The following is a 13,868-nucleotide window of genomic DNA, read 5'->3' on the forward strand; positions in this document are numbered from 1 at the left end:
AGCATCTAGATTTGTTTGCTATTTCCAATGGTTAACAATACATAACTTGGCTACAACTAAAAAGTACAATTCCATTATTCATTCTTTTTTTAATAATATGTCTAATTCTTAACATGGCCCCATCTGTGAATACTTAAATCCAGAGACTAGGGCCATGAACAGACAAGACAGATCTTTCTGCAAACCTGAGAAAAGCTCCAGGTTTGCAGAAAATTCTGAAGTCTAAAAAAAAATACACTCAGGGTTAGAGCCCCAAATAATAAAAGCACCTTTAAGAAATGAATGCCCTCTCAGTGGTTGTTGTGACCATTGCTAAGCAAGTATGAAAATATTGCCAGCCTTCAAGCCTTGGTATCTGTCACTAAAAGGTACAAGGAGGGGACAGGGTCCTTTTTAGGACTGTTTTGGCCTTTGAGGGAGGACTCATCAGGGCCAGGGCCAGCTGCAACCACGGGGCTAGTGCTACCAACCAACTTCTTTATTTACTTTATTTATATCCCACTTTCCCCTCAGTGGGGACCCAAAGCAACTTACATCGTTCTCTTCTCCTTCTTTTTATCCTCACAACAACCCAGTGAGGTAGGTTAGACAGAGAGTATGTGACTGGCCCAAGTAAGCTTCCATAGCTGAGTGGGGATTCGAAGCAGGGTTTCCCAGATCCTAGTCTGACATCCTAGTACCTTTTAGCCACTACACCACGTTGGCTTGCATGACTCACCCAGCTGTTTGTTACAATTCAACAGCAGTCACCCCACAAAAGCCAGTGTGGTGCAGTGGTTAGAGTGCCAGACGAGGATCTGGAAGAACCAAGTTCGAATATCCACTCTGCCATGGTGCTCACTGGATGATCTTGGGCCAGCTATATTCTCAACCCTACCTATCAGGGCTGTTGTACAAGTAAAATGGAGAAGAGGAGAATGATGTTATCTGCTTTGGGTCCCCATTGAAGAGAACTGCGTATTTAGCTGGCTCTGGAAACTTAGAAAATTCACCACCAGTCAAATATTTCTGGGGAGGTTGTTCCTTATCTGAGGTACCACCACCAAAAAAGCCTTACATAGCCACACACCTGGTTTCAGATGACAATGGTACACAAAGCAGGACTTCAGATAAGTGCAGTAACCAGGAAGTTTCTATTAGAGCAGGCAGTCCTTCAAATACAATCCCAGATCATATATTGCTTTAAATGTCATAACCAGCACTCTGAATTGAGAAAGCAAGTGGAATCGGGTGCCAATAAAAATTCTTTAGCAAAAGCGAAATAGACTGCTGCTACATTTTGAACTAACTGAAGCTTTCATAATGTATTCAAAGGCAGCCATGCATAGAGCACACTGCAGTAAACTAGCTTTGATGTGATTAGAGCATGGATAACTAGAGCTGGCCAAAGGTGTCAAGTACCACAGACAAGATGTGAGCCTCCAGCTGTATAGGCTCCAGCTAACAGCACACCCAAAGTGTAAAACTGTTCTCTTGAGAGGAGCTAACACCTGTCTAGAACAGGATGACTTCTTAATCACTGGTGTGGTATAGAATTGACCACCAGCACCTCTGACTTGCCTTGACAGATGAGTTACTTGGGCTTTATCCACATGAATTTATTGGCCCTCATCTCCACATATGCCACAGTAAATTAGCAATCATTTACCACAGAAGGAAAACTAAGAGTAGCAGGCATAGTGACATTCTCTTAAAACATACAAAGCTAGTTCAAACTTAACTGCCCCTTAAAATGAATGTCCTACAATACCACTACCATTTATAGACAGCTTTCAGAATTCTTCACATAATAACACGTAAGGTACACCTGAAGTATTATCCTCTGTGGCAGGAGGGCAACTCACATAATGCCCTCTAAGTTTGTGGCTGAAATAAGATTTGAACAAGAAACCTCATTTTATTGGCAACTATGGTTTACCAGTTTCACTGTATTTTGCTTAGACAGGTCAAGGAAATATTCCCCTTCCCCCATATTACCTAACTTTTTATGATTTTTCAGAGATTAATGGAACATACATGCAGGGATCATCTTGAACAGATCAAAGTCTGGCACTTTTATCACAGATAGCATTGAAGAACAAGCCCAAAATTCCTCAGTATTTCAAATCTTGTGGATTTTTATTTGCTGTACCACAGACTGTGTCTGCAGTGCCTTTAAGTGTTCTATACTAAATACAAGAGCTAGTGAAAATACTGCATCTAGTTGCCTCTCAGCTATCACTTACAAATATGCCATCGCCACTTGTCATTGTGTGTTACCTATTATCTTTTCCCTAACTGCTTTAATTAAACTTTGTTTTGTTTCAAGCCACATGCTAAGCAAAACAACTACTATGATGGGGCTTCTATATGAAGCAACTGATATGTATGCAGTTAAGCATGCATGTGAAGCAGCTTTCTGGCAGCAAATTAACGTCATATTCTAGAAAAAGCACTGGGGATCTGCATTTCAACCTCTAAAATTTCCCCAATGATTTAAAGTAACCAATTAAATAGAAATACAATTTATTGAAATGGCACTTTTGGAAAAATATTAAATACAATGATATTCATATGTTAGAGTTTTTCCCTATTTTTTGGTTGACATTTGGTTTATTAGTATGCACCCACCATTACAACTGAAAGAAAACTGCTCAGAATATAGTATTGCTATTATGCTAAACAAGTTTCAAATCCTGTGGGGATTTTATAAATTACCAATAACTATAAACGTGACGTTGCATTTATTGTCTCCAGCCCTGCTATGTACTGGTACCTGCTGGTCCCAGCATGTATACAACTCATTCCATAAAGAAAGAATTGATTATTTGTAAAGGACTAAAGAAAATGCATTACTCTTACATTTATTTTCTATCACATCACTTGTATTAAAAAAAACCTTTCGTCCATTGCTGACGTTTATACTACTACGCTTTCTACAACTGCTGCTAACGTTCCCTACCTTGGTGAACACAGACATTAGGCCATCAGAGCACACACAAAAAAAACAGGAAGATAACATTAAAATATTGAAATTAAATGGTGACAAAGATTAAATGTGGATCCCAGAAAAGTAGTTTGTTTACTACTGCTTTTTTTTTTCAATGCCAGGATCTTCATGAAGAGACACTGGTCCCAAAAGAAACAATGAATTGTTAATTGTTCTGTGCTGTCCAGGGAAGGTTAAGGAGGAGATGAGTGAAAATTATATTACTCATTTGAAGATAATCCATTTAATTTTCACATTACCCTAAAACCTGAGATTCTGCTAAGAAACGTACACGCTTGCCTATAAATTAAAAACAGCAATTAGACAAAAGCCAGCACTTCTAATATTGCTATTGAAAAATGAAGTTGCTGTTCCTCATACATTCTTGACACTAGAAGAATGGGTTCTTCATACATTCTTGACACTAGAAGAATGGCAATCAGCAGCAAATGCAAAGAAGAGAGGCAAAATTAATTTTTTAATTTGTATAGAGCAGTGGACAGTTTTGAGGGGCTTTGGTTTGTTGGTTTTTACAGTTAGCCTAAATAAATTGCAGATTTGAAAGAAAAGGAAAATAATAAGTGCACAGTGTAAAAACCAACAAACCAAAGCCCCTCAAAACTCAAAACAGAGATGTCTTTACTAACTCATTTAATCACATAACAAGACTCCAGTACCTGCACCTTATGGATCAAAATGTATTTTGTGCTAAACCTAAAAAGGTTAAGAAACATTGAACTCTTTTTTTATTCCACAGAATTTCTGATTCTATAAATTAATTAATCATTCACAGAGAAAAATGGGGAAAATTAACAAAGATTTTATATTTTCCCTAAGATGTAGAGAGAAAGTCTCAAAGAAAATTCCCCACAACTTTTACTAGTCACATCCTACTCCATATCTAAATATCTGAAGAACAGCTGATAATCTTAATTTATTAAATATCCAATATTTTATAAAAACATTGAGAAGTAAAACAAAACGATCCAATCACAATTTGGAAAAAAATAATAACCTAGTTTACAAAACAGTGTCTGTGACAATCAGGTGAAAGTTAAATTGTAGGTTTTTTGTGCAAGAAAAAATAAATCATTCCTATAAAACTAGCAATAAGCTCATCAAATTCAAATACAGCTTTCCATTTATGTATTTTTTATATTAAAGCAATAAACATGGTTCATTTGTCTTTCACTCGTTGCCACGTTTTTCTGTGCTGTTGCTATGAACTTCAGCCATTAGCTGCGCTCCAAGGTAAACTACATGAACCATCAACAAAAGTGACACCCAATCTATGGAGTTCATATTTTCTCCAGATTATCTATGCTAGTTGACAAGCTGGTAATGAAAAAAATCACACTAAGCAAATGGTTCCTCTAATAACAATAAATTTTCTATAAAATTATGAAGGGTACAAAACGTTTCCTTGCATCTATTTTGTCATGAATTCTAATTAAAGCTGCAAAAACCTGAGAGTGCTGGGTCATCACAAGAAGTGTATCGAGGATTGATTGATAATATGGTGTAAGTTGGCCTATGCTGCCAACATTTTCTTCTCTTAAATTAATGGCCATCCCACCTGCCCTAATCATACAGCCCAAATGATATTCCCCTTCTTATTTCAATTTTCTGGAAGCATGGAAGCTGGTAAAGATCAGTCATTTATCTTCTAATAGCTGGATAATAGATCTATCACAATACAGCATCTGCACAAACTCAGTTATTTTTTCCCTACAACAGTAAAGCTTTTACCAACATTGAATCAATAACTCTGGAAAACACTACACATTTTCAATCTCAACACATGTTACTTCTAGCAAATCTACTAAATATGTTAAAGAATGCACCTTACTTTACTCCATTTTCCCCAAGGCAATATTCTAGTTGAGAACACATCAGTAATCTCATCACAAAGCCATCACCATTTTTTCAGCTCATTTTTAACAAGCAAATTATTTAACCTCCCAAGAGTCAGCTGCTACAGATAATCCTATATAGTCTTCATAAGGCATATGGGCACTCAATTTGTTTCAAAAGAAAGATGTGTTTACACCCACAGCTGGAGACCTCAAAAGTCCTTTGAGCATCAATGAACCTAAAATCTACAGGAAATGAAGCAAAGAGGTATCCTTGGTTCCCATGCATCACCACATCTTGCATCTAAGGACTTTTTCTCTACCTAAATTCATAGAAGTCAAATGTGACACGGTCCAGAACCATCATCTTCCACAGATTGGCAGCTTGTCACACTGAACATGAAGATGATAAGCACTATCAACCTCAGATCACTCTAGGACCCATATGTTTCTCTGGATCTCATAGCTGAAGCAATGACCAGGGGTGCTTCTCGCCTAGTAATAATCATGCATGCCTTCAAAATAATGAGAGTTAACATGAAGCATGCACTCCACATGAGGCTGTCATTCAAATGCATCTGGAAGTCACATTTAGCACAAAATTCAGGAGGACAACTCCTGGAAAATGAGGGTTGCAGTTACCTATAACAATTATTCATCAGATGTCTTCTGGGCAGGCACATAGTGGGACTGCACAAGTGTTTGTAGAGCTTTCAGAAGCTCCAAAGGGCACAATGGAGTTTCCCACCCAAACCCACGAAAGATGAACACCCATTTCCCTCAGTTCTCCAGAAATACCTGGTATTAGCATTGCTGTTTTCAATTTATGGGGATTTTATGGCAAGGTTTTTTTTTTTAAGTATTTGAGGTATGCTTATACCACTTTCTGTTAGCTGTACTGTAAACTTCCTTGAGCATCTTGCAAGGTAGAAAAAGCAAGGTATAACATTTTGATCTTTTCTAGCTTCTTCTTTAAAGCTAATTTGAAGTTTTATTTTCTCAAAAATATTCAGACAACAGCTATACTTCAGTAATGGCCTTTACTAATGAAAATGGCAAAATTAGTTATATTATAATAATTGTTATTACTTACTGTGCTCTTGTCTTTCAGAAGCTTCTCTATCACTTCAATTAACATTTCCTTTTGCTCAGGATCAAGGCTAAAGGATGATGAAATAAATAATCAAAATCTCTAGTTTTACAATATTCTGTATTTAGAACATTCTACTGCTTTTTGCCATCCTGTATTTTAAAAAACTAAAAGGTTTACATGGATGAACAGAAAAGGAGAACAGAAACATGATCACTTTGACTTGATTTTCAGAAACAGCTTGCAGGGAGGGGAACAAGTGGTTGTAGTTGTAAGAAGACCACACAGAAACCAACAGGTATGTGCTCTAGCCCTTTGAATCTTAGCCATGCCAATATGTTAAGCCTTGTTCCAAATAATCGAATATCTTGTCAAGCTGTGGATTCCACTTGTCAAGCTGTGGAACCACTGATTTTTCAGCTGCCTGAATAAATAACCTTGATAAAATTCAAACAATGTTTTGCATATATAGCTCTGACGGGACTCTAGCAATGTTAAAATAGACCTTTTAGTCAAAGTCGGCTTGCTGAGTTTATGCCCATTAGCAGAAGGCAGTTATCATAAGCTGTAGCTAAACTTCATTATAGCACACTCTATTGAACATTAAATACATCTCTTCCATATTCATGGCTGAACAGAACTTACCTGTAAAGCTTTTGAATTGCATGGGCGGCATTTTTTCTAACATAAGGAGATAAATCAGCTGATGCTTCTTTGATAGCAAGCATCATAATTGGAACAATAATTGGAACTCTGATACTGGATAAGACTCTCAAAGCGCTTGCACGGATTAACTGATTAGGATCCTAAAATGAAAATGAAATATTAGTAATCTTCAAAAATACATACTGTTAGTTACTCAGAGAAGGCATCCATAATTTGTTTTATTTTTGAATTTGTATCCTGACAGAAGAAGGCCCCCAAAGTATCCGCTGCAATACATTTACTCACAGATATTGTGCTGTACTGCCAGAATTTATCAACCGGGAGATAAACCATTAGAAATATTTAAAGCCAAGAGACGGACTGAAAACCTTCAAAAATCATCCCCCCCATTTTGAAAGGTACTGTGCAACTTCAGCAGGTGGCCCTCATCCTTCATAGCAACAGAACAAGACATTCTTGATATTAGTACTTGATACAGTTTAATGGCATTTATTACTCTGACCTACCACAGAGCCCTATGCCGCAGAGTGGTAAGCTGCAGTCAAAAGCTCTGCTCATGACCTGAGTTCGATCCCAAAGGAAGTCAGTTTCAGGTAGCCGGCTCAAGGTTGACTCAGCCTTCCATCCTTACGAGGTTGGTAAAATGAGTACCCAGCTTGCTGGGGGTAAAGTGTAGATGACTGGGGAAGGCAATGGCAAGCCACCCCGTAAACATCGTCTGCCCAGTAAATGTCGGGATGTGACGTCACCGGGTCATTACTGACCCATGGGGTAACGTCACATCACAGCATTTACTAGGGAGACTATGTTTGCGGGGTGGTTTGCCACTACCTTCCCCAGTCATCTACACTTTACCCCCAGCAAGCTGGGTACTCATTTTACCGACCTCGGAAGGACTTACGGTGACCCCTGATGGGGTTTTCAAGGCAAGAGACATTCAGATATGGTTTTCCATTGCCTGCCTCTGAGCCACAATCCTGGCACTCCTTGGAGATCTCCCATCCAAAAACATGCCAGGGTCGACCCTGCTTAGCTTCTGAGATGTGACAAGATCAGGCTAGCCTGGGCTATCCAGGCCAGGGCTTACATATCTCCAAAAGTCCATTGTTCAAGCCACTTTAAATAGTCTAAGATGCATGAATGCATAGCTTATAGCTATCCTCAACTTGGAGCTCCTCCATCCAAACTATATATTATTGTTCTGATATCAAATATAGTGAGAGAGACAGGGCATATACTATCAACACCAACTACTTTAGAATGTAAAATGTCCCACTTTGGTAACAAAATCATACTTAAATATCTCCAAGTCCTTGAGTCAATTATGAATGACATTATTCACCAGAGCTGAGTAATCATACCTCTGCAAAGTAACAAACTGATTAACGTTTAAATCAAGAATCTCAGGAGGACAGACTCAACAGAATACACAAACCTGCTCCTTGAGTGTGCCAGACAAGATTAAACAAAGGAAACAGCACACACACAAATATTCAGTAAGAGGCTCCTTTGCTGGTTCCCCAAAATGACTTTTCAGCACTGTAAAATGACATTAACAATGTAAAGCAGGCCAGGATCACCATGCTAAGTTAGAATCATAGAGTTGGAAGGGGCCATACAGGCCATCTAGTCCAATCCCCTGTTCAACACAGGATCAGCCAAAAGCATCCCTGACAAGTGTTCATCCAACTGCTGCTTGAAGACTGCCAATGAGGGGGGAGCTTACCACCTCCCTAGGCAGCCAATTCCACTGCTGAACTACTCATACTGTAAAAACATTTTTCCTAACGTCCAGCTGGTACCTTTCCACCTGTAATTTAAACCCATTATTGCAAGTCCTATTGTCCGTTGCCAACAGGAACAGCTCCCTGCCCTCCTCTAAGTGACACCCCATCAAATACTTAAAGAGAGCAATCATGTCCCCCCTCCTCTTCTCCAGACTAATCATTCCCAAGTCTCTCAGCCTTTCCTCATAGGGCTTGGTCTCCGGGCCCCTGATCATCCTCATCGCTCTCTGCACCCGCTCCATTCTGTCCACGTACATTTTGAAAAGAGGACTCCAGAACGGCACACAGTACTCCAGGTACTCCAGGCATGACCAATGCAGTGGATTTAAGACAGTCCAGACTATTCGGCTCATCCTTAAACTAGCTGGCAAATAATTTTTGCTAGTAGACACACAAAAAACCGTGTAGCAACAATTTTCAGAAAGCATTGCTAATTTCATATTTACTCACTTTCAAAGCACGCTGAAAGGTGCTAATTGATAGCAGTGCCAGGTCCTGCTGCTCCTCTGCATAGCGCATCAGATAAACATACACCAGTTTTTTAATCTAAAAAAGAAAGAGATGTTTATAATATTAAAATCTGAATGATAATAGAATCAGAATTCACCCAAAAAAATGCCCTTGTAGAATTTAGCATTCCAAACTTAGTTATGATATATATTGTTAGCCTGTATATTTTTGAAGGGTCACAGGCATGAGAAACAATAATTCTAAACTCCTGGGGACACCAGATTTAAATATTAAAGGTTTCCAACTCTCTAACACACAAATGACTATGACTATGATTGCCCAAGATAAAAAGAAAATCAGATCTATCTTGAAAACAATGCAACCAATGTTCAAAAATATAAACCTCTCAAATAATTTTATAAGTGCTATAAATCAGACAGCTTGACCCCACTTTGGCTTAAGAAATTAGGCTTCAATTAAGTTCTAAACAAAGCCTGTGTATGTGAAACTAAGCACAGAGAAAAAAAACTGTTCTCAGTTATAAACTGACCATAAGGGTTTATAATAGAGCATCTGAAAGACCCTTAACTACAGCTGCGTGGTAATTACTGTCACTATCTGAAGAAAGATTTTTCTGCCTGTTCTGCCAAAAAGCAAGATATTAAATCACAGAAGGTTATGAAGCACTAAATTATTTGTTGTTCTACTATGAACAAGCAGCAATCAACATTGACAACAAGAGGCCTGTATAGTGAATGACTGCAGGTGTGCAGAGAAAGCCTCCTTTTCTTGAAACCACTCTGAGACTAGAGGCAGGAGGACTTGGGTTTCGTGACTGTGCCATTCTTTTATCATTTACCTTCATTCAATGTTACAGCACTCCTCCCTCTAAAACTAATAATAACAGGGCCACATTAGGTTTGAGGAACACAGGCAGATCTGTTTAATTAATATATCAATACAAGTATATCAAACTTCATGAGTTATTGACTAAACCTTTGATTATTTCTGTTCTACACCACCAACTGCTTTCTAGGTCACTTTTCTGCATCTTTTTGACACGTGGCATATAACTAAACCTACAGCAGCATGCACTTATAAAATGAATATTTCTAGATGCTGTAACAAATTGCCCTTCGCTAGTTTTGATATGACAAAAATTCTTCCCACCCAGCAACATGGTTTATATCTGAACCTTTCTTTAAGGGAATTCTAATTAGGAACATCACTCATACACTATAAAGACTATAACCCAAATCTATATTCTGGTACTATGTGGCCAGAATACATAGCAGTAAGCTTAAAAACTCATTGGACAACATCCAAAATGCCACTAGCAAGCCCTGAGCCATAGTCAGTCCTAATAACCAAAATGGTATTCAGCCTGAAGCTTTAAATTATCAGTACAGCCACAACAATTTTTTTCATTTAAACAGCAAACATCTCAGCCACTAGAACATGGTTTGAAAACTGCTGAAGCTAAGCAGTTTGCCTTGGTTTGAAAACTGCTGAAGCTAAGCAGTTTGCCTTGTAAGCAGAATGGTAGACTGCCTCGGAACCATATGTAAACTACTCTGAACTCTTTGGAGTAAAAGCCTGGTGTGCATATAATAAATGGAAAGTGGTCCTCCAGTAAACAGGATACCGATGGATGGCTCTGATCCACCAGTCAAACAGGATGTTATTTTAAACTGCTATGGTATGATTAACGGTTATAGCACTGAACTAGATAATGACTTAGCTGGAAACAGAACCTTGACAACTTACCATGAGGGTTCCTTCTACTCTGAGGTGAAGGGCATTAAAATAATTAACTCCCATGACTTAGTGGTTGCTAGCCTGTATTGGTTCAGTCTGTAAGGGGAGGACTTAATGCTACCTTTTGTCAAAACCTCCTGTGTACTAAAATTCAGCATTTATGTAATTAAAATTTAAGTGTCCACAAGTGCATTCACCAGGTCACTACCTGAAAGCATGCTGTTTACTTACTTTATTCATAATCCACTTGTCCCCTCAGTGGGAACCTAAAGTGGCTTACATTATTCTCCCTTCCCTCATTTTATCCTCACAATAATAAATCTGTGAGGCAGGTTAGGCTGAGAGTGAGTGCTCAGGCCAAGATTACCCAGCAAGATTCCATGGTAGAGTCGAGATTCAAATCAGGGTCTCCCAGATCCTAGAACAGTGATGGCGAACCTTTTAGAGACCGAGTGCCCAAACTGCAACCAAAAACCCACTTATTTATTGCCGAGTGCCAATGCGGCAATTTAACCTGAATACCACCCCCAGAGGGGGCCCAGAGGGAGAGGCTAGGGTTGCCAAGTTCCTCTTCGCCATGAGTGGGAGGTTTTTGGGGTGGCGCCTGAGGAGGGCAGGGTTTGGGGAAGGACTTCAGTGCCATAGAGTCCAATTGCCAAAGTGGCAATTTTTTCCAGGGGAACTGATCTCTATTGGTTGGAGATCACCTGTAATAGCAGATCTCCAGCTAGTACCTGGAGATTGGCAACTAGTTCCTTAGTGTTTTCTCTCTACATATCAAGACAAATGGAAAGGTGTTTGGAGGATAGCTTGTGGGCACTTCAAAGGTGGAATAGGACTGCACGCCCCTCCGCCCGCACAGACCCAGAGGGTGCTGGAGAAGCCGCTGGAGGGAAAGAAGGAAGGAAGGAAAGAAGGGAAGGGAGGGGGAAAGGGAAGGAAGGGAGGGAGAGAAAGAAAGAAAAAGAGAGAGAAAGGGAGAAAGAAATGGAGCAAGGGAGAGAAAGAAAAGGACAGAGGGAGACAGAAAAAGAAAGAGGCCATTTATGCATGGGAGGTTTTGCCTTGGATTTGCCACTCGGTGGGGCGCGGCGGCAGGCTTGTGAGAGGCGAGCAGGGTGGGGCAGAGGGCACCTCCTTCGCACCCACCGACCAGCCATGCCCCTCCGCCCGCACAGGCCCAGAGGGCGCCGGAGAAGCCGCCAGCCATGCCGAGTGTGGGCGCTCGGCTTCTGTTCCCCGCTCTCCCACCCGCCTGGCTGGCCGCGCACGCTCCAGCGGCAGCAATGGCGGCAGCTTCTGTGGGAGAGTCCGGGGGCCACCGCCAATGATGTCGGAGGTTCCCCACCCCTGGGCTACAGCCTCCCCCATCCGGGGTGGGGCAGAGCCGGAAAGGCCAGAGGATTGGAGGAACCGTGAGTGCCGGCAGAAAGGGCTACGCGTGCCGGAAGTGGCACCCGTGCCATAGGTTCGCCAACACGGTCCTAGAATGATACTTTTACAACACACTGGCTTTATTTAACTTGGTGAAGGCACAGTTAAAGATAGGCAAGACTTCTTCAAGGCTTTGAAGAACTGAGAGCAGCAGCTTCTGAGTGTTTCAAAAGTTAAGTGTAACTATCAGAAAAAGGCCCCCATCATTCTCCTGAGCACAAAAAATAGCTACAACTCATGCTTCTAAGTCATGTCCTTCTCCCAAACCTAGCAGAACAGCTGAGGGTTCATCCCTACGTATGCTCAGTTTCACAGTCATTCAGAAGTAATGCATCTAGCTGGTTCTGAGCACCTCCAAGTTTATCTTAAAATATCTGTAACCCAACTATATTATAAGGGCTCAGCAGGCCTACTAAAAAAAATTCAAATAATTAATAAAAACAATCCAAACTAAACTACACAGGATTAAAAAACAAAAAACTATACCTCAATGTTAGAGATAAAACTCTACATCTCATATGTCAGGAGAGCGGTAAGGTTTGGTGGCAACAATAAATTATGGCTGGCATTCAAAGCAATATAAATTTGGGGACCTCTAGGCTATACTAAAATCTTCTCCCCAGCATGCTGGGTTAATAAACTCTTTAAAAGTGATCTATAATATTTGTGGAATTTACAATGCAATCCTAAACAGAGTTACACACTTCTAAACCCATCGAACCACGGACTTAGAAAAGTGTAACTCTGCTTAGATTATTGTCGAAGGCTTTCACGGTCAGAATTCATTGGTTCTTGTAGGTTATCCGGGCTGTGTAACCGTGGTCTTGGAATTTTCTTTCCTGACGTTTCGCCAGCAACTGTGGCAGGCATCTTCAGAGTAGTAACACTGAAGGACAGTGTCTCTCAGTGTCAAGTGTGTAGGAAGATATAGTCAGAAAGGGGTTGGGTTTGAGCTGAGTCATTGTCCTGCAAAAGTAATGTGCTAGTCATTGTCCTGTAAGTATCAAGATAATGTGCTAATGATGGTGTGGTATGTTAATATGGAACCATTGTATCCTGAAGTGATCTGTTAATGTGTGAAGTCCAAAGCTAATCTGCATGGCTATTGTTGACTATAGTCTTTGATAGTCTGGAGGTTTTTTAGGACAGGAAGCCAAGCCTTACTCATTATTAAACTCTCTTCTTTTCTGTTAAAGTTGTGCTGATGTTTATGAATTTCAATGGCTTCTCTGTGCAATCTGAAAAAAATAGCTGGTAGAATTGTCCAGTCTTTCAGTGTCTTGGAATAAGACCCTGTGTCCTGTTTGTGTCAGTCCATGTTCAGCCACTGCTGATTTCTCAGGTTGGCCAAGTCTGCAGTATCTTTCATGTTCTTTTATCCTTGTTTGTATGCTGCGTTTTGTGGTCCCGATGTAAACTTCTCCACAGCTGCAAGGTATACGATATACTCCTGCAGAGGTGAGGGGGTCTCTTTTGTCTTTTGCTGATCATAGCATTTGTTGTATTTTCTTGGTGGGTTTAAACACTGTTTGTAGGTTATGTTTTTTCAAAAGTTTCTCCATCCTATCAGTGACTCCTTTAATAAATGGCAAGAATACCTTTCCTATGGGAGACTGTTTTTCCTGAGTTTTCTGATTTTTGTTTGGTTTAATGGCCCTTCTGATTTCATTCTTGGAATAGCCGTTTGCTAGCAGTGCGTGATTTAGATGATTAGTTTCTTCCTTGAGAAACTGTGGTTCACAGATCCGTCTTGCACAGTCCATTAATGTTTTGATTATTCCTCTTTTCTGTCGGGGGTGGTGGTTGGAGTTTTTGTGTAAGTAGCGATCTGTGTGAGTTGGTTTCCGGTAGACCTTGTGACC

General features: G+C 40.1%; 1 protein-coding gene across 1 annotated transcript in view; it reads right to left on the bottom strand.

Annotated features, from left to right (window-relative positions):
• Positions 1-13,868, bottom strand: part of AP3B1 (adaptor related protein complex 3 subunit beta 1) — a 201,387-nt gene that overhangs the window by 140,708 nt on the left and 46,811 nt on the right. The window contains exons 4-6 of the mRNA XM_056848189.1: positions 8,815-8,910; positions 6,557-6,717; positions 5,915-5,981 (exon numbers count right to left, since the gene is read on the bottom strand). Of these exons, the coding sequence (XP_056704167.1) occupies positions 5,915-5,981; positions 6,557-6,717; positions 8,815-8,910 (324 nt within the window). The remainder of the gene's footprint in view (positions 1-5,914; positions 5,982-6,556; positions 6,718-8,814; positions 8,911-13,868) is intronic.

The sequence above is a fragment of the Euleptes europaea genome, chromosome 4 (assembly GCF_029931775.1).
Source record: "Euleptes europaea isolate rEulEur1 chromosome 4, rEulEur1.hap1, whole genome shotgun sequence".
Classification (NCBI taxonomy): Eukaryota; Metazoa; Chordata; class Lepidosauria; order Squamata; family Sphaerodactylidae; genus Euleptes; species Euleptes europaea.